This window comes from Pan troglodytes, chromosome 2 (assembly GCF_028858775.2).
Source record: "Pan troglodytes isolate AG18354 chromosome 2, NHGRI_mPanTro3-v2.0_pri, whole genome shotgun sequence".
NCBI classification, from domain to species: domain Eukaryota; kingdom Metazoa; phylum Chordata; class Mammalia; order Primates; family Hominidae; genus Pan; species Pan troglodytes.
Genome location: NC_086015.1, coordinates 19,323,506 through 19,350,844, shown reverse-complemented (window position 1 = coordinate 19,350,844; position 27,339 = coordinate 19,323,506). Strand labels below are relative to the sequence as shown.

Here is a 27,339-nt window from a genome sequence, read left to right as displayed (position 1 = left end):
TCGAGACCATCCTGGCTAACACGGTGAAACCCTGTCTCTACTAAAAATACAAAAAATTAGCTGGGCTTGGTGGTGGGCGCCCATAGTCCAGCTACTCAGGAGACTGAGGCAGGAGAATGGCGTGAACCCGGGAGGCAGAGCTTGCAGTGAGCCGACAGCATGCCACTGCAATCCAGCCTGGGCGACAGAGCAAGACATTGTCTCAAAACAAACAAACAAACAAAAAAGATTAGCAGCTTTTGCTATCTTTCTTGGAATCTAGCTACCATGCTGTAAGAAACGAAAAGCTTCACAGAGAAGACACATGGAGGAGAACTGAGGAGCCCTGGGCCATACATAACCCCAGATGAGCCCCCAGCCAGCAGCATTGACTGCTGGCCATGTGACTAAGCCATCTTGGATGTTCCAGCCTAGTCAACCTTCCACGTGACGGCAGCCAGCTAACATCACACGGAGCAGAACTTTCTAGCTGAGTCTAGTCATTTTACAGAATTGAAGAGAGAAAACAGTTATTACTTTTAGCCATTAAGTTTTGATGTTTTGTTTTGCAGCAACAGATAATGGAACACTGACCTTGTTTCTGTTCCTCAAACCTACCTAGCTCATTCCCCCATGAGCACCAGCTGCTCTCTCTGCTTAGAACATATTTTCACCCGGTGATTCACTTGGTTGGTTCACTTCATCTTTCTATTACTTATTTATTTTTCAAATAGATTCAGAACCAACACACCATTTCATTTTCAGGTCAACCTGTAGCACCTCAGTTTTCCATTGGAAAGCCACGCTTTCTTTACTTTCAGCCCATGTGGCTGAACATCCTCTTTTCTCACCCCACTCTCCTCTGGACTCCAGGGCAACTTGTAATTGAGGCGAAGCCAATTAGTAATTTTACTCCCTGCCCCTGAGTCAATAACTGAGGGCTTAGTTATTGATTCAGAGAGGAGTGTATGAGCCAATTCAGTTCAATAAGAGTTAGTCCCAGGAATTATTGGTGAGGAGAGACTCTTAGCTGGGGTTGTTAAGCTGCTTTAACATAAGCCTGGAGCCGCTAGTGCCCAGCTGCTTAGCACAAGGGGCAGGTGTGTCTGGGAAGGGAGCCAACACAGAGGAGGACAGGGCAGAGACAGAGAGAGACTGCTGGATGTAACCATACCCGAAGCTAAATTTACTTGAGCTTTTCAGTTACACGAGCCAATATGCTTTCCACTCCACTAATAAATACCTCTCCTTCCCTTTGGTGAAGTCAGTTTGAGATGTGCGTCTGTCACTTGCTCTTAAAATATCAATTGCTTGACTCATCCTCTACCTTTTCCACCAAATATTAGGTTGAACCATATGAAATTGCCATTCTTGTAGATTAAAATGACTGAATAACAGTAATTTTATATGCAAATTTATTCAAACACTTCCAGAGATGGGGCATTCACTGCTTATTGAGGCAGCCCAATTAACAATTGAACAGATTTACCCAATAGAATGTTTTAAAAAATTTGTCCAGGTGCAGTGGCTCACGTCTGTAAGCCCAATGCTTTGGGAGGCTGAAACAGGTGGATCATTTGAAGCCAAGAGTTCAAGACCAGTCTAGGCAACATAGGAAGACCCTTGTCACTACAAAAAAAATTGGTGGCGCATTCCCATAGTCCTACCTACTCAGGAGGCCGAGGCAGGAGGATCGCTTGAGTCCAAGAATTAGAGTTTACAGTGAATTGTGATCACATCACTGGACTCCAGCCTGAGTAACAGAGTAAGACCCTGTCTCTATTAAAACACACAGACATACACACACACACACACACACACACCCCAAATCCATCTTCCTGAGGCTTCTCAGTTCTGAGCACTCTCCTCTGAGCACATTTCATGTATTGTGTAGCATTTGACAACAAAATATCAAGAGGGAAGTCCCCCCCCCACAAGCAGAAAAACACGAGATTATCACCTTTTTATTATAGGCACAATGCTTGTAGAAATGCGTTCTAAAATGTCTAACTTTTAAAAAATGTGCTGCTTTAAGCCATGTCTTCTCTATCTTGTTCTAATTTATTTCAAACTAAGCTCAGGACCTTACAGTTTACTCCAGTGATTTTTACCATCTTCAGTTTAGTGCACCACCTTTCCCTTTTTTTTGAGACGGAGTCTTGCTCTGTCGCCCAGGCTGGAGTGCAGTGGCGCAATCACCTTTCCCTTTTAAAGCCAAGCTTCTGCCCCCTGCCCATTGGGTCAAAGTTTTTATTCATTATTCTCTCCATAGTTGTTAGGATACAACAACACAATGCAAATAAAACGCCAAGATATTTGTGAATCATGATTGTCCAATCCAGGGTGGATTTTGCAAGCTTGGGAAGTGAGCATTCTTTATTTTCATCCAAGTCACTACTACAAATGTTGAAAAGGACAGAACTGATAATAAAGCCCAAAGGAATATATATGGTTGGACAGTGATTCATTAACCTTTGGTTTGGTTTTTCAGTCAGTACTACTTCTCTGACCTAGGTCAGCAAACATCCTTGTTTCTCAGCCTTGTCTACACAAAGTAATAGTGTAGTCTACATGAAGTAATAAATATCTTGCTGAAATATATAAGGGGATCCTCATTATTGAGTATTCATTATCCCGTTCCTGAAGTTAAGTAGAGCAGTGTGTCCTTTAGGATAGACCGAGCCACCGTAACAAATAGACTCAAATGTTTAATGACTCTACATGATGGAATGTTATTTCTAGCACAGGTAACAAGAAATCAGGGTACTCAAGTTGGTGGGGGTGCTATCCTCCATGCAGTCACTCAGGGATCTAGGTTGTCTCCATCTTGTAAATCTGTCATTCTCCAGGGCCCTCACTGTCATCTGCATCCAGTCAAAGAAGAGGAAAACACACAAAGGAGCACATGTGGGCAATTTTTGTCAGACAGGCATGAAAGTGGCATGTCACTGCTGTTCACTTTGTCACAAAGCCACACCTAGCCAAATGGTAGGTAGGGAAATGCTGTTGATTTTATTGCTTAAGGAAGGGGAGAATGGATTTGGTGGACAGCTAGTTATCTCCACTATAGACAGCTAACATCATTATGACACAAAATTAATCACTCATAAACTGACTACATATCCATTCCTTTCAAAACCAAGCTTCCACCGCTGCCCATTGTGTCACAGTCTTTGTCCATTATTTTCTCTATAGTTGTCAGGTTACAACAGCACAATGCCAACATAAATTACATAAAAATTGATGGCAAAGTGAAACTGTCAGTCTTGCAAAATAAGGTTTTAAAAAGATTAGGAAAGCAATTTTGGGGAACTGCCCTAATCATTTGCTAAGCCATTGACATATGAGGAAACAGCAGCATTAGATGAGAGAAAAATCTATGAGGATAAGGACCAAAAAGATACTTCAAATGAGAATGATTTGAATATCAAAGAGGTAAGAGAGACACCTGGGAAAATTAACAAAGACCTCAGCTATTTTTGCCAAAATTACACTGTTTATGATTGTGCTGTGAAAGTCAAATCTGAATCGACCAACTTTTTATTATATGATCATATAATTTTACCAGAAAAACATATGCAAAAAATTCCTCAACAGTTGATTGATTCATTTTTGTGATTATTGTTATTTTAAGAATCAGCTGGCTGGTGTCCTCTTGCCTGGCTTCCCCTCCAAGTCTCAATCTCTAAATGTTGGGACGCCCCAGAGCTGTGTCCTGGTCCTCTTTTCCTCCACATCTCCCCTATTCTAAGTGATTTCAGTCCCTTGATCTCATTCAGTCCCTTGGCTTTAAATATCATCTACATGCAGTCGACTCTTAAATTTATATCTGCAGTCTTGGCCTGTCCCCTGAGCTTCAGACGTCTATCCTACTGTCTACTTCACATCTCCACTTGAGTGTTTAATAGCCTGTCAGACTTGGGTGCCTGAAAACAGGCTTCTTGATTGCAAAACTGTTTCTTAAGTCTCCCCTACCTCACTCTGTAAATGGCAGCTTCAGTCAGCTGCTTGCTCAAGTCAAAATTTTGAGTTATTCTTGATGTCTCTGCCTCTGCCCCCCCTGCCCCCACATCGGATGGAATTGCAAGTTTTGTTGGAGCTAATTTCCAAATATAACCTAAATCAACTCCAGTCCATCTCCCCACTACCATCGGACCCCAAGCCCAGGCAGCCACGTCTCTCACTAGGGCCCCTGGGACAGCCTCCTGACCTGTATCCCTGCTCCTGCTCTTGCCTTCATGGCCATTTCATGTCCACACAGCAGCCCCAGTGATCACTGAAGCAAATATACTGACTGTGTCATTCTTTGAATTCAGTCCCTTCAGTGCTTCCCATCACTTTTATAATAACTGTAAAAACTTATTATAAAACCTATTATAAAGGCTGGACATGGTGGCTCATGCCTATAATCCCAGCACGTTGGGAGGCCAAGGTGGGTGGATCACTTGAGCCCAGGAGTTCAAGACCAGTCTGGGCAAGGTAGTAAGACCCCATCTCTATTTTTTAAAAATAAAAAATAAAAATTAAAAAGCAAAATAGACTAGCTAGTGATAAAGATAATTGCTATGAAGAAAACAAAACAGGGTAATGAGATAGAGAGGAATATTAATCCATTCTCACACTGTTATGAAGAAATACCTGAACCTGGGTAATTAAAGGAAAGAAGTTGAATTGACTGACAGTTCTGCATTGCTGGGGAGGCCTCAGGAGACTTACAATCATGCTGGAAGGCAAAGGAGAAGCAGGCACCTTCTTCACAGGGTGGCAGGACAGAGTGAGTGCAAGCAGGGGAAATGCCAGACACTTATGAACTATCAGATCTTGTGAGAACTCATTCATTATCACGAGAACAGGATGGAGGAAACTACCCCCATGATCCAATCACTTCCCACCAGGTCCCTCCCATGACACAATTCAAGATGAGATTTGGGTGGGGATACAGCCAAACTATATACAGAGGGCTGGAGGACAAACTGTTCCAGATGGGAGTTGGAGAAGGCCTTGCTATGGATGTGACATTTGGGCTGAGATGTGGATGATGAGAAGGAGTCAGGCAGCCGTGCCCTGGAGGAGATAGCGATGCAGACAGCAGAAGCCCTGAGGACAGAGCCAGCTGACAGCCCATGTGGTGCCAGAGGGCGAGCGAGGAGGAGGGGCGGTGAGAGGAGGTGTGAGATGTGGGCACAAGTCAGATGAGGTGGGGCCTGGGAGGCCACAGGGAAGAGTTTAGGTTTATAAAAGTGCTTTTATAGCAGCCTTTTTATAATAGGTTTTATTTTATTGTTTATTTATTTATTTATTATTTTTTGAGGCGGACTTTCGCTCTTGTTGCCCAGGCTGGAGCACAGTGGTGTGCTCTCGGCTCATCGCAACCTCCGCCTCCTGGGTTCCAGTGATTCTCCTGCCTCAGCCTGCCGAATAGCTGGGATTACAGACATGCGCCACCATGCCCAGCTGATTTTGTATTTTTAGTAAAGATGAGGTTTCTCCATGTTGGCCAGGCTGGTTTTGAACTCCCAACCTCAGGTGATCCGCCCGCCTCAGCTTCCCAAAGTGCTAGGATTACAGGTGTGAGCCACTGCACCTGGCCTATTTTTTTTTTATTTTTTGAGACAGGGTTTCTCTCCTGTCACCCAGGCTGCAGTACAGTGGCGCGATCTTGGCTTACTGCAACCTCCGCCTATGGAGTTCAAGTGATTCTCCCAATTCGGCCTCCTGAGTAGCTGGGATTACAGGTGCCTGCCACCACGCCTGGCTAATTTTTGTATTTTTAGTAGAGACGGGGTTTTGCCATGTTGGCCAGGTTGGTCTCAAACTCCTGATCTCAGGTGATCCCAAAGTGTTGGGATTACAGGTGTGAGCCACCATGCCGGCCTATGTTGCTTTTTTATGTATTTAACCATTTGTCTGTCTTCCCTTGGACTATAAGCTCCACTAGAGCAGATGCTTTGTCTCCTTTGTTCACTGTCATATTTTCACTTGCCAGAGGCTGTCACATAATAGATGGCCAATAAATACTTGTCAGATAAATAAATATTTCTTGTATTTTTAAAATACAAGAAAAATTTCTTAACATTATTTTAAGTTTTATCTTCCAGAGTAAAGTCCTAATAAATACCTTTCTTCACCATTTTAATATGGAATTTTGGCTTCCTTTATAAGTGGATTTATTTAAGTGGCCTTTTCCTGTACCATTTATCTTTGTCTATCTTGCCTATTTCCTTCCTTAGATTTCCTAGACTAATAAGCCATGGATAAGGAAGTGAGGGCTGTGCTGAGATGATTTGTTCTTGGTTAACCCAAGCTGGGTCATGGTGATGAGTCATTTTTCTTCTCGGGACACAGAAGTACTCTCTCCTCCTTAAAATCCCATTCTAGAATAGTGTCTGCAAAATGTTATGCTCATTGATTTGCAGGGTATAGAACTTTCTTTCTTCTTTTTCCCCCCTTTTCTTAGCAAAGGCCGTCACTTCAATAGGATCTTTCTTCTTCTTTTTTTTTTTTTAATTTTTAATGGAACACTTCACAAATTTGCATGTCATGGTTGTGCAGGGGCCATGCTAGTCTTCTCTGTATCATTCCAATTTTAGTATATGTGCTGCTGAAGCAAGCACTCTTTCTTCTTTTTATTATTTATTTATTTATTTATTTATTTTTGAGATAGAGTCTTGCTCTGTCACCCAGGCTGGAGTGCAGTGGCGCCGTCTTGGCTCACTGCAACCTCCGCCTCCTGGGTTCAAGCAATTCTCCTGTCTCAGCCTCCCTAGTAGCTGGGACTACAGTCGCACGCCACAGTGCCAGGCTAATTTTTGTATTTTTAGTAGAGATGGTTTTACCATATTGGTCAGGCTGGTCTCAAACTCCTGACCTCAGGTGATCCACCTGCCTCAGCCTCCCAAAGTGCTGGGATTACAGGTGTGAGCCACCGCACCTGGGCTCTTCTTTTTAGTGGAACACTTTCCATCTCCAGGATTCCAGCACCATCCTAAATATCTGTAGGTCCTGTAAGACTACAGATATACACTGAAAATCTCTTTCCTGGATTCTCTAGGTGCTGTGGCCTGTAATTCATCTGGGTCAAGAGACAAGTTTGATTCAATTTAGACACAAATAAAGGTTCTCATTAGAGGGGAGTGGCCACATTGGAAGACAATTTGGCAACACACTGATGTCACTGAATCGCTAAATTAAACAGACGCCTCTTTAATGTGGAGGCTCTGATCCCTTTCAAAGAACTGACTTCTATAGACTCTTGAATTCTTAGAACCAGTCATTTGGGGTTAAAAAATATTGTTGAAGGGTTTATGGTCTACCTTAAAATTCTCTTCCTTAGGGGTTGCTGGGAAGAGAAGAGAGATTTGGCAGGAAGACCTACGAGCCAGCTTTCCTGCAACACCTTACCATGAGGGCTCTGGGGAGAGGTCAGACATTTACCTGTGTGTGGCCTGCCAGGTGTAAGTGGTCTGCCAATAGGGTTCTGAGGTTAATTTGAGACTACATGCCATCCTAAAGGGGCCAGCCAACCACTCCTCACATCTTCTCCACACTCTTGCCAATCAGAGATGTCTGCATTTTCATATTAGGTCACTGTTTTCATGTTTAGGTTTTTTTTTTTTTTTCGGGGGACCTTGCTAGTGCAAGGGATGGGGGTGGGGTGTGGTGGCTGCGCACCCATGCACGAGTCCCTCCCCACCCCACACTGCTGCAAGCCTCCTTCATGTTAGTTTTAACTGTTGGCTCAAATTTATAAAGGCTGTGTCAGCCAGGCAGCACATACCCCAGGCCTGATCCCACCAGTCGCTTCCAGTTTGCAACCTCTGACCTAAAGTGCCACGTAAATATCACTGGTGGAGAAAGAGGGGATGCTAGTTGTCAGTTTCTTCTGATATTGACACCAGAGTGTGATGTGAATGCAGATTCATTCTTAGTCCAGACAGCAGTTTCTGTTCTAGGAGTTAACAGGTAGTTACGAAGCATTTAATTTAATTTAATGTATTTATTTAGAAACAGGGTCCCTATCTGTTGTCCAGGCTGGAATGCAGTAGTGTAGTCTTGGTTCCCTTCAGCCTCAACCTCCTGGGTGCAAGCAATCCTCCCATCTCAGCCTCTGGAGTAGTTAGGACTACAGGTGCAAACCACCACACCTAGCTAGTTTTTGTATTTTTTGGTAGAGATGGGGTCTTGCTATGTTGCCCAGGCTGGTGTTGAACTCCTGGCTTCAAGCAGTCCTCCCACATTGGCCTCCCAAAGTGCTGGGATTACAGATGTGGGCCAGCACGCCTAGCTCACAAAGCATTAAAAAAAAAAATTGGCATTGCAAGGAATCTTAATTTAAATGGTATTGAAATTTGACAGAAAGAGTCTTAACTTCACAATGAGGGATTGACTTGGCTGCTGCTTTGGGGCACTTTTTTTTTTTTTTTTTTTTTTGAGTCAGGGTCTCACTCTGTCACCCAGGCTATAGTGCCATGGCACTTCCTTAGTTCACTGCAGCCTCGAGCTCCTGGGCTCAGGGGATCCTCCTGCCTCACCCTCCTGGGTAGTTAGGACTATAGGTACACACCACCACACTCCGCTAATTAAACATTTTTTTTTGGTAGAGATGTGGGGAGGCTCTTACTATGTTGCCCAGGCTGGTCTTGAACTCCTGGCCTCAAGCAATCCTCCTCCCTTGGCCTCTCAAAGTGCTGGGATTATAGGTGTGAGACCTGGCCTGGGGCCCAGGTTTCATGAGGGCCTGTCTCCCCAAGTAAAGGACTAGGAATTTGTCATCTACATGTTTGGGACCCTCAAACTGGCCCCAGAAATAGTGTATGCATATAGTAGGGGCTGAAAAGTGTACTGAATTAATGTTGCTTTCTGCAGATCTAGATCTAAAAACAAAAAACAAAACAAAAATACAAATGAATTAATGTTGTTGATCACTTTCACTTGCAAACTTCACTTTAAAAACATTAAATAAAAACTCTTGGCCGGGCACAGTGGCTCTTGCCTATAATCCCAGCACTTTGGGAGGCTGAGGTGGGTGGATCAGGAGTTCAAGACCAGCCTGGCCAACATGGTGAAACTTCATCTCTACTAAAAATATAAATATTAGCTGGGTGTGGTGGCAGGCGCCTATAATCCCAGCTACACAGGAGGCTGAGGCAGGAGAATAGCTTGAACCCAGGAGGCGGAGGTTGCAGTGAGCTAACACCACCGCACTCCAGCCTGGGTGACATAGCGCGACTCTGTCCCCCCCCAAAAAAAAAAAAAAAAAACTAAACTAAAAAAAAACCCCAACTCTTTGGCTGAGTGTGGTGGCTCACGCCTATACTTCCAGCACTTTAGCTTAGCTACTAAGTACAGGTAAAAAGTAGTAAGACTGTGGGATTGAACCAGGGTTGGGATTATGCCAAGGGCTTACAGTGGTCAGGGAGAAGCGTGAGGGAGTTGTGGTTGACTGTAGTGTGGTGATTTTAATGATGGACAATGGAATCTAAGCTAGATCAAATGGGAAGTGTGGACATAAGAGGGTGAGGGACTGTAAAAGAGTCTAGGGAGCCATGATGAAGCCCTGAATCAAGGGTTAGAAAGATGGGAATGATTTGGAGACTATACTATAGGAAAATCCACTCGTCCTTGCTGACTGGGTTCACTGGGACTCTCAAACCATAGGTGGGTCCTTAGCGCAACCTGGCGATTATAATATATGCCCATGGTCAACTCAGTCACCAACTCTCCCTGCAAGCTCTTTCACAAAGACTCTCTCCTCCAACCTCCAATGCCCTCTGCCCCACATCCCCTCATTCTCAGCTGATGATGTGGCTCATTACTTTGCTGAAAAAACAGAAGCAATCAGAAGAGGCTGATCATCAGGCTAATGGATCTCCTTTGTCTCCTCTGACCCTAGCTCCTCAATGTCCACCGAGTCAATTTCTCACACACTAGCCAGAGTTATTACAGGAGCACTCACTCAGAACAAAATCCAAATTCCTTACCATGACCTAAAGCATCTCCGTGGTCTACCCACATGCTTGCCTCTGATTTCATCTCCCTCCCTCTCTCCCTGGCTGTCTCTGTCCTACCCACATGGATCTCCTTGCTTTTTTCCCAACACCCAAGGCATATTCCCACCTCAGGACCTTTGCACATGCTGCTGCAGTCTCTGGAGTGCTTTTCCCCCAAAAGTATATGTGGTATGCTTTCTCATTTCTTTCTTTCTTTTTTTTGAGACGGAGTTTCACTTTTATCGCCCACGCTGGAGTGCAATGGTGCCATCTCGGCTCACTACAACCTCTGCCTCCTGGGTTCAGGTGTTTCTCCTGCCTCAGCCTCCAGAGTAGCGGGGATTACAGGCATAAGCCACCACACCTGACCAGTATGCATTATTTTAAATTTATCTTTAAATTCCACAAAACAATCATAAACATATCCTCCTTGTGAAAAATAAAACATTACTGAGAAACTAACTTTCCTTTGATCCCCTGCCCCCATCCCAGACAATCCTAGGCCACGCCCTGCTCCCTTTTTCCCAGAGGTAGCCACTCTTTACTGGGTACAAATCCTTCCAGGCCTTTTGCTATGCATTTATGTGCACTACATATGTGCCAATAGGGAATATATACAGTTGTCCCTTGATATCCCTGGGGGATTGGTTTCTGGACCCCTGCAATGCTAAAATCTGAGATGCTTATGTCCCCTGTAGAAAATGGCAGTGTTTACATATAACCTACATACAACCTCCTGTATACATTATTTAATTTATTTTTTCATTAAAAACATTTTTTTTTTTTTGAGATAGGGTCTCCCTCTGTCACCCGGGCTGGAGTACAGTGGCATGATCAGGGGTCACTGCAGCTTTGACTTCCTGGGCTCAAGTGATCTACCTCAGCCTCCAGAGTAGCTGGAACTACAGGCATGTGCTACCATGCCTTGCTAATTTAAAACAATTTTTATTAGAGATGAGGTGTTTCTTTTTTCTTTTTTTTGAGAGAAAGTCTTACTCTGTCGTCCAGGCTGGAGTGCAGTGGCATCATCTCGGTTCACTGCAACCTCTGCCTCCTGGGTTCAAGCGATTCTTCTGCCTCAGCCTCTCCAGTAGCTGGGATTACAGGCATGTGCCACCATGCCCAGCTAATTTTTGTATTTTTACCATGTTGTCCTGGCTGGTCTCAAACTCCTGACCTCAGGTGATCCACCTGCCTCGGCCTCCCAAAGTGCTAGGATTACAGATATGAGCCACCATGCCTGGCCTAGAGACCAGGTCTTGCTTTGTTGTCCAGGCTGGTCTCAAACACCTGGCCTCAAGTGATCGTCTCTCCTGCCTCGGCCTCCCAAAGGACTGAGATTACAGGCATGGGCCACCACGTCTGGCCCCTCCTGTATACTTTATTATTTATATATATATATTTATTTTGAGACAGGGTCTTGCTGTCACCTAAGCTGGGGGACAGTGGTGCAATCTCAGCTCACTGCAACCTCTGCCTCCTGGGCTTAAGCAATCTTCCCATCTCAGCCTCCCAAATAGCTGTGACTACAGGCATGAGCCACCACACTTGGCGAATTTTTTGTATTTTTTGTAGAGATGGTGTTTCACCATGTTGTCCAGGCTGGTCTTGAACTCCTGAGCTCAAGCAACCCACCCACCTTGGCTTTCCAAAGTATTGAGATTACAGGCATGAACCACCATGAGCAGCCCCTCCTGTATACTTTAAGTCAGCTCTAGATTTCTTAACTGCAATACCTAATACAATGCAAATATGTACATAGTTGTCATATACTGTATTTTTTTTTTTTTCTAGAGAGCGAGGCAGTCTCGCTTTGTTGCCCAGGCTGGTCTGGAACTCCCGGCCTCCAGTGATCCTCCTTGCCTCAGCCTCCCAAAATGCTAGGATTACAGGTGTTAGCCACCACTCCTGGCCATGTATTTTTAAATATGCATTTTTTTAATTGTTGTTTTTTTTTCCCCCAAATATTTTCTATCTGTGGTTAGTTGAATTTACACATGTGGAACCTGAGAGGCTATGGAGGGTTGACTGTATGTAGTACTGCCTGTGGTTTATTTATTTTTCTCATTTTATCTTTAGAAAGACTATTAGGATGGCCGGGCGCGGTGGCTCACGCCTGTAATCCCAGCACTTTGGGAGGCCGAGGCGGGCGGATCACGAGGTCAGGAGATCGAGACCATCCTGGCTAACACGGTGAAACCCCGTCTCTACTAAAAATACAAAAAATTAGCCGGGCGTGGTAGCGGGCGCCTGTAGTCCCAGCTACTCGGGAGGCTGAGGCAGGAGAATGGCGTGAACCCGGGAGGCGGAGCTTGCAGTGAGCCGAGATCGCGCCACTGCACTCCAGCCTGGGCGACAGAGCGAGACTCCGTCTCAAAAAAAAAAAAAAAAAAAAAAAAAAAAGAAGGACTATTAGGATTAACACTATAGCTGGCCCAGATCTCCAAAAAATAAGACAACAAAAGTCTGGACTGATGTTCTTGAGCAGTTGGCCTATGTCTCATAGATGTATTTTGCTCTTGACCTAAGCTTAAGCAGGAATGTAGTTTGGAGTTTGCCATTTAGAATGGAGAGGATGGGGTTCTGCTAGCTGAGAAGCATTTATCATAGTCAGGGCTGACCCCAGAGTTCTGTTTATTTCAAACTCTGTCTCTCAGTTTATTCAGAGCTAGGATGTACCTGCAAAGTTGGAGGCTCAATTCCAAGCCACCAGAGAACGTTGGTGGCTCCTGTGTTCCAAAGTGACCCCTATGGCTATCTTGTTCCTGGCTTCATCTGTCATTGGAAAACCAAAAGCAACTATGTCTTTAGCAAGGAGCTTTGAAACACCTCTCACAGAATTGCTGACTCATCCTTGATTTAAAGAGCAATGAACAGGTCTGACCTTTTTAGAAATAAACCATGGCACTACCTCCAGGAGACAGGACAAATTTCCTTTGACAGTGGACTACAGTGCCAGTGTGTATGGGGTGGTGCCTTGTCCAAGGAGTAACCCTCTAGCCTAGTTTCTGATAAAACCACCAGGAGCAGGACTATTTATTCATTTGAGAAGGGGTCTGGCTGTATTGTCCAGGCTGGTGTTGAACTCCTGGCCTCAAGTGATCCTTGTGTCCTGGCATCTCAAAGAGCTGGGATTACAGATACGAGCCACCACGTTGTGCCAGACCCAGGTTTTGTAAGGTGGCTTTGATGATAGGTTCTCAGAAAGAAGCTCCTTTCTCAAGCAAATTTGTCCTCCAAACTCAGAGCCGATGGGCTACAGGCCTCCGTGTAGAACATGTGCACGTTCTGCATTTCTCAAGGGAAGGAGACGTGAGCAGCCATGTGCTCATCTGCTTTGCCAAGGTCATCCTTTGCGTTCCCCTGACATCACAGTGGCCCTGACATTTCATAAAAGCACACACACATGCCTCTTCAGTTTGGCCTTTTCGGATGCTGTGTCTGCCAGGCCAACTCTGTCTCCCTACTTGTTGATGGTGGGCAGGAAGTCTCACTAATTCATAAATTCTTGGCCAGAGTGTGCCCATCAACAGGGGTTACACTTGCCACCTCCTTAAATCCCAGCTCAATGCATTCTCCATGCTCCTGGCTATTCAGGTAGGACCGCCGCACCTCTGTGTTTCGGTATGGGGCTCGCCCAGAGAGGCCGCAGCCTTCGGCAATGCATCAGTGCACGGAACCTCCGCCATTCCCAAGGTTCGCTCAAGGGGAGGAGTGTGCTTTGGGTACAGGGTTTCGGCAAGTCTTGGTCCTGAGGGCCAGGGTCACTGAGCGTAGGCTTCAGAAGGCGACTTCAGCGTGAAAACACCCACGCCTCCCTACCACACACACGAGCCTCGGAGGAGGGCTGGAGAAGGGGACTCCCGAAAGCGGGAGGCTTGCGTTACGTAGTTGAGATATATCCGAGCTGCTACGTTACAAGGGGGTGGCGGCTGTCCTATTTTGCCACCTTGGAGATGTGGAGGGAGCTGGGGTTTTGCGACGGAGACCTCGATAGCTGGGACTGGCCGCGGAACGCGAGGCCGGGGCGGGACGGGGGCGGAGCGGGCGCTGCGCTGACTGCCGCGGCAGAAAGGGGGCGGCCGCGCCCATTTCCTCTGCTCAGCCGCGGCCGGAGGTATCCGCATCGGCGAGCTGCGTCTCCCGGGTGTCGGCCCCGGCGGCTCCCCGACCGTGCCCGGCTGTGGCGAGGCGGCTCCAGCCCAGCTTGTGGCAGCCGCGACCCCCGGGGCGCTCCGGAGCCCACTGCGCGGCGCGCGTGCCGGCTGCATGGACGCGGCACTGAAGCGGAGCCGCTCGGAGGAGCCAGCCGAAATCCTGCCGCCTGCCCGGGACGAGGAGGAGGAGGAGGAAGAGGGGATGGAGCAGGGGCTGGAGGAGGAAGAAGAGGTGGATCCCCGGATCCAGGTAGGGCGCGCGGGGTCGCCCCGCATCCGGGCTTCGCCAGGGCTGCTACGGAGGTCGGTGTCTACGCGTACAGCCACTTCGCAGCCCCCAGTAACTGTGGTCCGGGGACTGGCGGCCACATAGGGTGGCAGGAGACGGTCTGCATGCTCCGTTTCATCGTCTCCACAATGAGGAGGCTACAGTGCCCGCGTGGATGCGGCCTGACTCTATTGCGGGGAGCCCCCCGCCGACCCGTAGCAGGATCGGGGTCGGTGCAGCGTGCCTGGTGGTTCGGGCGGATGTGCAACAAAGGGAAAAAGGGGGCGGGGGCGCCATGGTATCCTCGGGGGTACCCCTGCCCGGCCGCGGCACCGCGGGCATGGCACGGCGTCCAGGCTCTGCGAGGAGGTGTCGCCCGCGTGGGCGCCGGGCACCGTGGGCGGGTGGGCGTTGCCCGCCCCTGCAGCGCGGGCTGGCACCGGTGCCCCGGGTGCAGAGTCCTCACTTGCCAAGGTGCCCGGCTTGAGCCGTTTTCCTTCTCTGATTGATTGTTAGCGAACTGAGCGGCTTATTGTCATCACTGGCTCAACGTTCTGCCTGGCTTGAAATTGCTTAAAACCCTGCTTTTCCTTGTTGTGAGGTTGGGCATGAAAAGAAATCGGGGACAACTGATGCGCAAAGCTGACGCGTGGAGGCGGCGAGGGGATATTGGGCTGGCTGGCTGTGCCTCCATTTCCAAGAGAGATGATTAAAAAACAATTTCCAAGCCGAGATCTAGGAGTGACAGTTTCACCTCTTCACCCCTAAGCAAAAAGCAGAGCAAATCCCTTTCTAAGGCCCGTTTTTTTCTACCTTTTCAATAAATCATTTTTTAAAAAAAATTGCTTTTAAGCATGCTCTGTAATTTCTGGATACCTAATTGGTTTTTTGGTGCACAGATCAATTTAAAAGCTCACTTAACTCAGTGGTTGGGGTTTAAATGAATTGTTTTGTCAGGTTAGCAAGATAAAGATCAGGTGGGAAAAAAATCCTTGCATTAGGAATGCTATTAATTAAAGTAATTGGTTTGGAATAAATCGTGTGTTACTGGTATGGGATTATGTTAGCAAGATCCTTTGTTTGCATAGTAATGATGAGTTAAGTTCATGTTGGATACTTTTTTACAAAATGTCAGTTTGTAAATGTTTATTGAAAGGGATGGGATTAAAGCTAGTTTAAAACGTCCAGCTAAGTAGGTTGAATAATTGGCAGTGTGAAAAGATTTTCACCCTTTACAGAAAAATAATTCTGGTGAGTTAATACCAGAATTCTGCCCTTGATGATTTCACTGGGTTTATATTTTTGGCTTGGCCTTGCTTATTGTCTTTTATTGTTTTCTAAGCAAAGTTCTTGCTCAAGGCAGATGGTACTGTTTTGATTAGGCCATTAAACCATTTGTAACAGGTGGGGTTTACCTGAAGGCATGTACCTGGAATAGTTGACCTCTGACAAATTCCAAATGTCTCTGAAGACATTGTCAAAAGGGACACCCTCAAGAAAATGGTTTCAGAAATGCCGACATTCATTTGCTTTTCTAGTCAAGCCTCAACTGTTTGCCGTAAGAATTAATTCTGATTCTTCCTTTTCCTGCAAATTGGGCTGGGGTCATTTTTCAGGTTATGGACTGAGTTATATTGGAAACAAAAGACGGATCCCTTAAGTCTTTTTTTCTCCCTCTTTTCTTCACCAGGGAGAACTGGAGAAGTTAAATCAGTCCACGGATGATATCAACAGACGGGAGACTGAACTTGAGGTACAGAGAGCTGAGTTCCTGTTCTTGGTGAAGTGATGTCACTCACACCGGCACAAGGCTGGTTAATTTTGTCTTCATAGCTGGAGTGTTATTGCTGGACCCCCCTCCTTGGGAGTTGAGCAACAGCTCCCTGACAGAATAAAATACACCACTGAGCTCAACCTGTGGGCGGAACGCATGTGGATCCAATTTCACATGTTGTTTTTCATTATGGAAGCTCCATGGGGCCTAAACCAAGTCTGTGCAGAGCGTTACACAACGCTTAAGCCCCAAGTTTTAATGTGACTGAAAGGACAGAGGGGAAAATTAGCCGAACTCTTTAATGGAGAATAATGAATGAGCTCACAAAATCTCTTACATATTCAGGGCAGTTCCTACCATTTGTCCTGGAAAGTGTTGTGTTGTTTCCTCTGACTTCGACCATTTCTTGACTTTCCTGTCCTAATAACTCACCCCCCGCCCCCCTTCTGCTTCCCTGCTCATTTCTTTATTGTCTGCTTGTGCATAGAATATAATTATAATGGTAACAAAAAGCTGTTTAGACTGGGAAGGCCTTTCCTGCTGGGAAAAATCTTGGGAGACTAAAACTTGATTTGGGTTTCATGTGCATTTTCCAACGGGAGTGTAAACAAGTTAGCATTCATCACAGCCTCCGATTAGTTCCCACCCCTTTCCAGTAGTGGTTGCTTTTACCACCCATCAGCAAATTTGAACAACCACTATATGTATTCAGGAGACTGTGAATTGACTGTCAGAGCCCCAAAGGGACTCTCAGCGCAGTTTCCCAATGCAGGGAGCTGTTGGCAAAGTCTGTTTCTGTAGCAGGAGAAATAGCAAAAGTCAGTGGAAGGGACAAGAAGCACATGGTCCCTAAGAGTGAGGGTGTGGGAGATAGGAATATAATCTACCAGGATTCACTGGCAGCCTTGATTTCTGCTGCATGCGTAGGCCCTGGAGTTACCAAATCTGGATGTAGCAATGTGGATTAAAAAGCCTGTTGCTCTGAGTTGTGTGAAGGGTTATCGCTAACCACCTCCATTTCCATCGTAGGTATACAAGAGCATGGGCTGTCCTTCTCCCCAAGTAAAGTAAAATCTGTGTTTATTTACATTTCTTGCACTTATGAATTGAGTCTGTCTGTGATGTGGGGTAACTGAAACCTCTCAGGATCTCAGATTTCTAATGCATTAAACAACAAAACTCTTACCATTCCTATAGGGCTTTAGCATTTACAGAGTGTTTTTTACACGTTTTATCTCATTCCATCCTGTCACACCAGCCTAGAGCTATGCTGTCCCATATGGTAGCCATGTGCAACGTATGGCTATTTGAATTTAATTAAAATTTTGTTTTTTTTTTGAGACAGAGTCTTACTCTGTCGCCCAGGCTGGGGTGCAGTGGTGCAATGTCTGCTCACTGCAACCTCCACCTCCTGGGCTCAAGTGATTCTCATTCCTCAGCTTCCTGAGTAGCTGGGATTACAGGTGTGCACCACCATGCCTGGCTAATGAGTTTAATTAAAATTAAGTAAGACTAAAAATTCCATGTCTCAGTCACAATAGCCACGTTTCAAGAGCCCAGTTGCCACTATATTAAACAGTCCAGTTGCCACTGTATTAAACTGCTGTCATCATAGAATGTTCTGACCTGGAGAGCTAGGAGGGTAGGGACTATTTACTTTCCAGATCAGGACTCAGAGGCTCAGCATCTTCTGGTACTATGACGCCTCAGAGGCAGGGCTCCCATCTTATAGTCCCAGGCATTTTCCAGATCTCCTCCAGTTCCTGCATCCTATTATCCCAGTGCAGTGGTGCAATCACAGCTCACTGCAACCTCGAACTCCTGGGTTCAGGCAACCCTCCTGCATCATCCTCCCCAGTAGCTGAGACTACAGGTGCATGCCACCATACCCGGCTAATTTTTCATATCTTTAAGCTTTTTTGTAAAGATGGGATCTAGCTCTGTTGACCAGGCTGGTCTTGAACTCCAGGCTTCAAAGTGATCCTCCCACCTTGGCCTCCCAAAGTGCTGGGATCACAGGCATGAGTTACCATACCCATCCTGGAAATAGTCTTTTTTTTTTTTAAAGCATTGATTGATTCTAATTGCTCGCCTACTACGTGCCGGCCACTGTTCTGGGTAATGAACAACATGGCCCACATCTCAGCCCCAAGCGTGCTTACTTTCTTGGGGTGAAATTGGTTAATCTGTTAAACTCTTTTTAGCCCTTACTTCTGAATCCCATTTCTGAATACACTTAGGTATTTGTGTGTCACAGGAAGCCACCGGACAGGTGTTTCCTGCCTGGCTCTGGAGAGCATTTGGAACCGTGTGAGAGGCGAACTGGAGGGTGTGAGGGGGGTGGCCAGGGCTGGGCTGGGGTGCTGGCTGGCCTTTTCACGGTATTATAACCAAGACTGACTCATAGAAATATAATACAGGCTACATAAGCAATTAAAAACTCCCTAGTAGACGCATTAAAAACGAAAAAGAAACAGCTGAAATGAATTTAAATATTTTGTTTAACCCGGAATATCCAAGACAGTACAATTTCAACGTGGACTTGCTATTAAAAAATTACTGACATTTTACATATATTTTTGTACTAAGTCTTTAAGATCTTTGGCATATTTTACACTTAGGGCACATTTCAGTTGAGACTAGACACGTTTCAAGTGTTAGCTACATTTGGCACTGGGAGGCATAGGTTTAATAGGTGTTTTCTGTCACAAAGGAGCCAGGTGGGATTTCACCCTTCATGCTGGCCACCAACTGCTTGTCAGACACTGTTGGCCACTGCATTTATGTGGGTGAACAAGACAAAGACCTTGCCCTCCAGGAGTTTACGTTTTTGGTTGGGGTGAGTAGCAGAGCGGGGGTAATAATTACTGGTGGTAATAGCTACAGTAAGAAGTGTGACAGAGACACTGGAGGGGCGCTGCTGGAGGACGCCTGAGCAGATGCCTGCAGGGGAGCCTCTGTTTGCAGAAGAACAGGGGGAGTGAGCCACTGGGGTGGTCAAGGGGAGTATGCCCAAGGATGGGGGGCAGGAAAATGAGCCATTTTAATATACAGTCAAGTCTTTTTTTTTTTTTTTTTTTTCCTGAGACGGAGTCTCACTCTGTCGCCCAGGCTGGAGTGCAATGGCGTGATCTCGGCTCACTGCAACCTCTGCCTCCTGGGTTCAAGCCAGTCTCCTGCCTCAGCCTCCCGAGTAGCTGGGATTACAGGCGTGCGCCACCATGCCCAGCTAATTTTTGTATTTTTAGTAGAGATGGGGTTTCACCATGTTGGCCAGGCTGGTCTCGAACTAGCTGGTCTTGAACTCCGGATCTCGTGTTGTCGCTACCCACCCCCGCCCCCCACCGCTATCTCAGCCTCCCAAAGTGCTGGGATTACAGGTGTGAGCCACCGTGCACAGTCTTGTTTTTGTGGTACTTGTATTCCATAAAGTTGTGAACACTGAATTAGTGAATACGGAACCATTGTTGTAGGGAAAATGCAGGGCTTGGAGCAAGCCTGTGGTCACATTTTCATCAACTGATCAATATTAATCTTTTCAGTTTCCATTAAAAGACACTATATTTACTATATACTATTGATTCATTAGCATTGAACTCAGGGCCACTTACCTAACATGTATTTTCTCTGTAAGCCACATCACAGCCTGCTCGTGCTCAGGAAAGCTCACTAGACAGCACTTCTGCACTTCCCTTATGGGCCATTTTTAACAGCAAAATCACCAAAGAAAGCACAAAAGTGTGAAAGACATGGCACTAAGTAGACCATGAAAAGGACACTTGTTTACAGGATGGGCACTGAAAGCAGGAGGCAGAACGTCGCTCCTGTGTATGTCGGTGAATGAACCTGAAAGGGCTGCGTGTATTGATTTTGGGGTTACATATAAATTTTAGCGAGTAGACGAATTCACAAGTATGGAATTGGCAAATAATGAGATAGTCTACTTTCAGGGCCCCCAGGGGAAGGTATTCTGCTGTCCCCATTTCCTTTCCCATTGCCTTTTGATTGCGATCTGGGGCGTTCAGCACCTCTCGTGATTTTTGTCTGATGAACCTGCATTGGTGACCAGGCTTGTGGTAGCTGCTAATGCGCTCTCACGCTGTGGTGCAGTTGTCTGTGGGTAGCTGGAGACTGAGATGTTGCTCCTGAGGCCCACATTTAACATCCCATTTCTTGTCTTGGCCATTTAAATTCCAGATTGCAAAAGGGCCTCTGGATGCCAGCCATCTGCTGTGTCACTTGGATGTCTGTCTCTTCCTGCAACCTGGGTTTGCCTCTGACCTTATGTGAACAGTGCTGGGTCCCCTTTGCACGCTGATTTATATCAGCGAAAGCCAACCTTTTCAAGCTGTTAAAAGAGGAACCTTTTAACCAGAGAGCCCTTGGATATAAGCCTGATGTTTTAAGTTAGGAAAATAAACATTTTCCCACAGATCCATTGATCAGTCAGCTTTATTTATTTATTGAGACAGGGTCTTGCTCTGTCACTCAGGCTGGAGTGCAGTGTCACAATCTCGGCTCACTGCAGCCTCAGCCTCCCGGGTTCAAGCGATTCTCCAGCTTCAGCCCCCCAAGTAGCCAGGACCAAAGGCTCACACCACCACGCTGGCTAATTTTTGTATTTTTAGTAAAGATGGGTTTTGCAATGTTGGCCAGGCTGGTTTCAAACTCCAGAGCTGAAAGCGATCTGCCTCCCTTGGCCTCACAAAATGCTGGGATTACAGGTGTGAGCCACTGCGCCTGACCAGCTTTTTAATTCACTAAGTATTTATTGAGCACCTACTACGTGATGGGGGCAATTTTCGGTGATGGGGACAGAGCAGTGAAGAGAATGGACAGAAGTCCCTGCTTTTCTGAGGCTTACATTGCAGAGGGGGTGGAAAACGCAATAAAAAGTTAAAATACACATGGTAGGTTATCTGATGTATACAAAGGAGGCAAAGAGCTGGAAGGGGACTCAGCTGGTGGGTGTTTGGAGGCAAGGGGAGGGAGAGGAATGCAGTATTGTCTGGAGAGAGTGAGCAAGCCTCAGACCATGTGGGGGAAGAACATTCCAGCTGGAGGGCGCATCAGGGCTAAGCCTGGCTTAGCTGAGGACCAGCAAGGGGGCCTTGTGCCAGGCATGGGTGAGTAATGGATGGAAGAGGAGGCAGTGAGTCAGAGATAAATGGGTCATTCAGGTGTGCGACAGCCCTGCTAGGTGAGGTAGTAAAACTCAATATGCTGATGTAATTTTTAAATGCCTATTTTATAGGTCTGTCTCTTTTCAAATGTTTGTTAAAACAGAAGCCACACTGAGAATTTCTAAGTCTAATCAGAATAAAGATTTGTAATATTTTATGCCCATGTATATGTGGTTTTAAGCACAATTTGTAATGTTTTCATCATTTCCCGTGCTTGCTCTGAAAGTGGGCTGTTCCAGGGCTGTGAAGGGGTCCTTTCTTTTCCTCATTGCTCAGGTCAGGTGGGAATAGTTTCTGCTTATACTTGCAGGGTGGTTTGAAAAATCTTTGTTTCTGAGTATCTGTGTTCCTCAAACATGCTTAAGCCAGCACTCATTATCTCTGCCTTTCCTCCCTCTGAAAACCAGCAAATGTTTTCTCTTAAAATTTTTTTTTTTTTTTGGACCCAAAGAGCAATGGTACAACCAAAAACTCTGTTTTGAGCTTAGAAACTTGGAGGTGAGAGTAAACTGGAAGCTGCCTGGCCCCTCCCTCATGAATTATTAGCACAAATCAGGAGAAAAATTCCTCTATCAAAGGACAGTGATACGTCCCAGCACTTTCTCCATTAAAATGTGTGGGTGGAATGCTCTAGGGACTAGGTCCTGTAAGACTCAGTTGTGCTTTGAAGAAACTGCTAGGGAATGTTTGAAGCAATAGATAGACCGGGGGAGGGAGGAGTAACTGTTTCTTGAAGCTGCACCAGATTCCAGGCCTGGTGGCAGGCTGCCCGGTCTAAGCTGGCAGAGCCCCTACACGCCTGACCTTCTTGTACGCAGGTGAGATCTGGTTGAAGTAAACATTGGCCTGGAGGCCTTCCTGCAGCAAATACTGTGTGGGGCACTGGGGACCAGGGTGGTCAACAAGTAATCAGGCACGTCCGTGCCTCATGGAGCTTGCCGTCTCCTGGATCCAAGCAAGCAATTGTAGTGGGGTGAGGGGGATTCTAGGAGAGTCACTCAGGGCCCTTTGAGAGGCCAAAGCTTTGTTGAAATAGGGGGCATCAGAGTTGAGGCCTGCAGACCGCAAATAGTCTGAAGAGATAACATCAGCCTTAAAGTGGAGGAGGAAGAGAGCTGACGTACAGACATCGTCTGCAGGTTGAGGAAGGTTGGGGTGGGGGAGGTGGATTGTTAACAGGACCTTTGGTGATTGGCTGATTATAAAGAAAAAACATGTGTGGTCTTTGCGTCTCTTCAGGGTAGCCTGAGCCAGGGCTGCTGCACTGCCCCCATAGCTCTGACTTGAAGTTTGGCCATCAGAATGGTGGTACTGAAGGCCTTGGGCTTCAGTGGTCCCCCCATACTGCTTATTTCCCTTTGGGGAAGTAGGTGAGTGGAGAAACATTTGAAACTTGTAGAGTGACTTAGCTATAGGACAGCCGGCAAAGCTTGGCCTCTGGAGCCAGACCGCCTGGCATTGAATCCCAGCTCCCTCTTCATAGCTGTGGGACCTCTGGCAGATTATGTAATTTCTGTGCCTCAATTTCTTCTTTAAAATGGGATTGTGTCTCAGTTTTTGCTGTGAAATAAGCAAAACCCAAAGCCGTGGGGAAGGGCAGGTGGAGGGAAGACAGCTGTCTTGACATCAGGTGATACAGGCTGAAATCAGAGGTCTGCTGACTTCTAGGGATACTTGGCACATGGAAGCCTCAGTCTCTTTGTCTTTGAATCTGGGGGCTGCAATTCTTGCCTACATCCCTGGGTAGCCTGGAGGATGGTAAGGGATGCTGTGTGAGAGAGTGCTTTGAGAGCTGCCCAGCCTGAGTGGACAAGAGGGCCCCCTGTGTGCTTGGCTGGCAGGGAGGGCTGAGACCCGCTGGGCGCTGCAAACAGAGAAGGTTCCAATGAGATGTCCACTGGGGCCAAACTGGCCATGGGGCCTGGCAGTGGCTCTGTTGTTCTCTTCCCCCAGGTCCTGCCATGACCTTTCTTTGTCAGGTTGGCACTGGGAAAGGGGTCAGAGGGAGGGCTCGTACAGGCCAGGATTACAGCAGGATGGACGTTGTAGTCACTGGATCAGCAGGGCGTTGCGCTGTGGCCTGCCTGCTGTAATGTGAAAATTAGTTTCCCTGAGTGAGCCCTGCTTTATTTGTTTATTTATTTATTTATTTATTTATTTGAGACAGGGTCTCAAAAACTGGAGTGCAATGATGTGATCTCTGCCACTGCAACCACTGCTTCCCGGGTTCAAGCGATTTTCGTGCCTTAGCCTCCCGAGTAGCTGGGATTACAGGCATGTGCCACCACACCTGGCTAATTTTTGTGTTTTTGGTAGAGATGGGGTTTTGCCATGTTGGCCAGGCTGGTCAACTCCTGACCTCAAATGATTCGCCTACTGCAGCCTCCCAAAGTGCTGGTATTACAGGCGTGAGCTACTGCGCCCGGCCTCCCACTTTGTTTTTGTTTTTTCCTGAGACAGTGTTGGTCTCTGTTGCCCAGGGTAGGGTGCAGTGGCACAATCATAGCTCGCTGGAGCCTCGAACTCCTGGGCTCAAGTGATCCTCCCACCTCAGTCTCCCAAGTAGCTGGGACTACAGGAGTGCGCCACCACGCCTGGCTAATTTTTGTTTTTGTAGAGATGGGGTCTCTCCTTGTTGCCCAGGCTGGTCTCAAACTCCTGGGCTCAAGCAGTCCTCCTGCCTCGGCTTCCCAAAGTGTTGGGATTACAGGCATGAGCTGCCACACCCGGCCTCCCAGTCTGTTCTTGGACAGACTGACCGTGAGGACAGTTGTGACACTGGTAAAACACAACCTTGTGTTCTCCTTTCCCTCCCCAGAACCTGTCCACTTAGGCACATGTTGGCTCATGAACATGTAAGATTCTGCCTTGCTTGGGGGCGTTAGCATTTTAAGAGTGGCCTTTCACTTTAAAAAAAGATGATGTGTGGATATGGACAAATGGCCATGGTCTACTTAGTGGGGGGAAAAAAAACTATACATAAAATATATATAAAACTATATAGAGCATATATAAAACCATATATATAGTAAAAGAATATATGCATATGAGAAGACAGGCCTAACATAGTTATTACTTTTTTTTGAGATGGAGTCTCACTGTGTTGCCCAGGCTGGACTGCAGTGGCATGATCTTGGCTCATTGCAACCTCCGCCTCCCAGGTTCAAGCGATTCTCCTGCCTCAGCCTCCCAAGTAGCTGGATTACAGGAGCCCACCACCATGCCTGGCTAATTTTTGTATTTTAGTAGAGACGGGGTTTCACTATGTAGGTCAAGCTGATCTCGAACTCCCGACCTCAAATGATCCGCCTGCCTTGGCCTCCCAAAGTGCTGGGATTATAGGCATGAGCCACCGTGCCTGGCCCTAACATAGTTATTCTTGTGTGGGCCAAAGAATGTGAACTGCTTGTTACCAATTATGGTGAAGTAAATACAGAAATTGAGAGTAAGACTTTTTTTTTTTTTTGGCAATTTGATGTTGTGACATCCAGGTGGCATTTTACTTTCCTAGTTTGTTTTTATTCTACAGAAGTATTGATTTACGGTGGATTGGATGGGAGAAGATCCATCACCACATTGTTTGAGAAGCCTGGCTCTAGAAAAATGTACCCTCAGATGTTACCAGTTGTTGTTGCTAGCTGCTGAGGATGCTGGTGATTTTTAGTTTTCATTTCTTGGTGTTTTCTGAAATATTTACAATGACCATCTGTTATAATTTTCATGGGATGGGGGTGGGGAATGAAGTCTGTTGTAAAAAAAAAAAAAAAAAGTCTTTATAAGCCAAATAAATGAATTTCTCTGGAAGGAATTTTAGGAACTATGAAGGCTGATGGGAAGAACCTTGGATTGGTTGTTCCTGCCTTAATTGTAGATAAAACCTGATGTTGTGGGTTTGCTTGATGAATTAGTGTATTGTTAAGCTACTCTAGTTGTAATTCATGGAAGGATGAAAAGTGCTATAAAGGCACTCTAGGATCTTCTACAGCCAAGAAACCGTCATATATATGCTTATTTAGAAAATACAATAAATCAAGATATAATGGAAAACATTCCAAATATTAAGAATATTTAGATATTCGAACTTAGTTACTCTGTGTATTTGACTGTTAGCATCATTTCTAAATCAATAAATGTGGGCACGTATAGGTTCTTGCACAACTTCATTCATGGTAACCACATTAGCAAAATGCTGTTAGTGGCCAAAACATGTTCTGGCCATTGGCTAGAACATAGAAATAGCTGTCTAATATTGACATGGACTGTATTGCCTTAAAAAATCCTAGGCGTTTCTTCCTTTTAAGCTACAAATATCAACAAGATAATACACAAACTCTCCTGGCCCCTCAGCTGAAACCCATGGCAGGATCATAAGCGCTTGCTATTGCAGTACACGCCGACTTTCCTACAAATCATGTGACTGTATCCCCAGCTGTATTCAAGGTGCCTACCCTGTGACTCTGAGGTGTCATCTCAAAAGAAGACAGGCTATGGGGGTTGATGGATTCATTGCTATCCCTGTGGTTAATGAGAATCTTCAAATCCCCAAGTTGACAAGAGATGTGGTCCCTGTGGACTGTAGCCTTTTAATTTTGAGCTGTGATTTTTCTTTGTCAGCATTTGTTGTAGGGACTTTAACGTAGTGGGGTGTGTGTGTGTGTGTGTGTGTGTGTGTGTGTGTGTCTGTGTGTTTTGGCTGGATGAATTAAACATCTATTGAACCTCATCCTTTGGCAGGCAGCCCAGGTAACTTTGCCCAGCCCTTCTCTTTGAGAGTTACTTAGTCTGCCGATTGCCACATAGATGTTTCCAACATTAAAGACTATACTGCTTTTTTGTAGTGCATTTTAACCAAGAGTATCACAGAATTTGCAAAGCAGCTCTTGGAGAGCTCAGCAAGTCAGCCTCTTTCATTTCCTTAAAGGAAGATGGAAAAAATTTTGTTCTATTCTTGCCTGATTTTTTTTTCCTTTGCTGTGTTTTGCTGGATTATCTAAGAGATGTTAATGTTTGCTCTAACAGAAAGAAACTGCTATCAGGGAGACAATGAGAGGAATATCCGCTGTTTATTATAACTGCAGCCCAGCCCTCTTAATATAAATCTTTTATTGTTTGGCATTAAACCCAACCAAAGCATGATGAATGGGATTTGGTTGTCTTCATTCACCACACCCTTTTGTTTCCAGCATGCAAAGGGATTCAGCTTCATTTTGCTAGATTTGAAGTGCACAGATTTAATGTTCTCTTACTTGATTTTTGGCTTTATTGGAAGAAGAAAGGGGGTGTTTTTCTTCTTCATTGTTCTGGTTACTGTTTCTCCCTAACAAATTATCCCAAGCCGTAATAGCTTAAAACAACTGTTCTATTTTGCCTATGATTTGTGGGTCAGGAATTTGGAGAGGGTTTTGAGAGGGCTCAGCTGGGCGGTCCTTGCTTGAGGAGTTTTATGCAGTCAGATGTCAGCCTGGTTGTAGTCCTTGAGGGCTTGGTTGGACGTCAGAGATGGCCTACTCTTGTGTCTGACAGAGGATGCTGGCTCTGAAAGCTTATGCTGGGAGCTCAGCTGGAGTTGCAACCAGAGTGCCTACGTGTGACCTTTCTAGTGTGGTACTTTTGCTTCCTTTTGGTTTCTGGCTCCTTCCATAGTGAGTGTCCTAAGATGACCAGGTGGAAGCTTCCTGGCTTTTTCTGACTAAGCCTTGAAACCTTCAGAGCAGCTCTTCTATTATAATCTGTTGGTCCAAGCAGTCATGAGCCCACCTGCATTCTAATTCTTCTTGATCCTGGGGCAGTGCCAAAGAATTGTAGGCCATATTTGAAAACTGCAACCCTCATGGTGATGTAGAGACAGTGGCTTATTTTGAGGCCCGTAGGACATATACTTTCTTCCTTTCCTCCCTTCCTTTCTGTGGGGAGACTTCATAAACAACCACATTTCAGTGTCTTCTTGAGGTGCTTTAATGGTTAACCAGCCAGCAAAGCAAGGACTTTG

General features: G+C 46.0%; 1 protein-coding gene and 1 non-coding gene across 6 annotated transcripts in view; one reads left to right on the top strand and one right to left on the bottom strand.

Moving 5' to 3' along the window:
* Nucleotides 1-6,486: 6,486 nt before the first annotated feature.
* Nucleotides 6,487-6,593, bottom strand: LOC112208734 (U6 spliceosomal RNA). The gene has a single exon (XR_002943311.1). It is a non-coding gene; the product is annotated as a U6 spliceosomal RNA (small nuclear RNA).
* Nucleotides 6,594-13,384: 6,791 nt separating this feature from the next.
* Nucleotides 13,385-27,339, top strand: part of SH3BP5 (SH3 domain binding protein 5) — a 78,355-nt gene continuing 64,400 nt past the window's right edge. Inside the window, exons 1-2 of one of the 5 annotated variants that reach the window (XM_016940553.3) lie at nucleotides 13,385-13,565; nucleotides 16,084-16,146. In XM_016940553.3, the coding sequence (XP_016796042.1) occupies nucleotides 13,548-13,565; nucleotides 16,084-16,146 (81 nt within the window). In that variant the 5' untranslated portion in view covers nucleotides 13,385-13,547. Of the gene's footprint in view, nucleotides 13,665-13,912; nucleotides 14,376-16,083; nucleotides 16,147-27,339 lie in introns of those variants that run through there. The other 4 variants (XM_054681542.2, XM_526142.8, XM_054681543.2 and 1 more) reach the window with 4 other exon arrangements.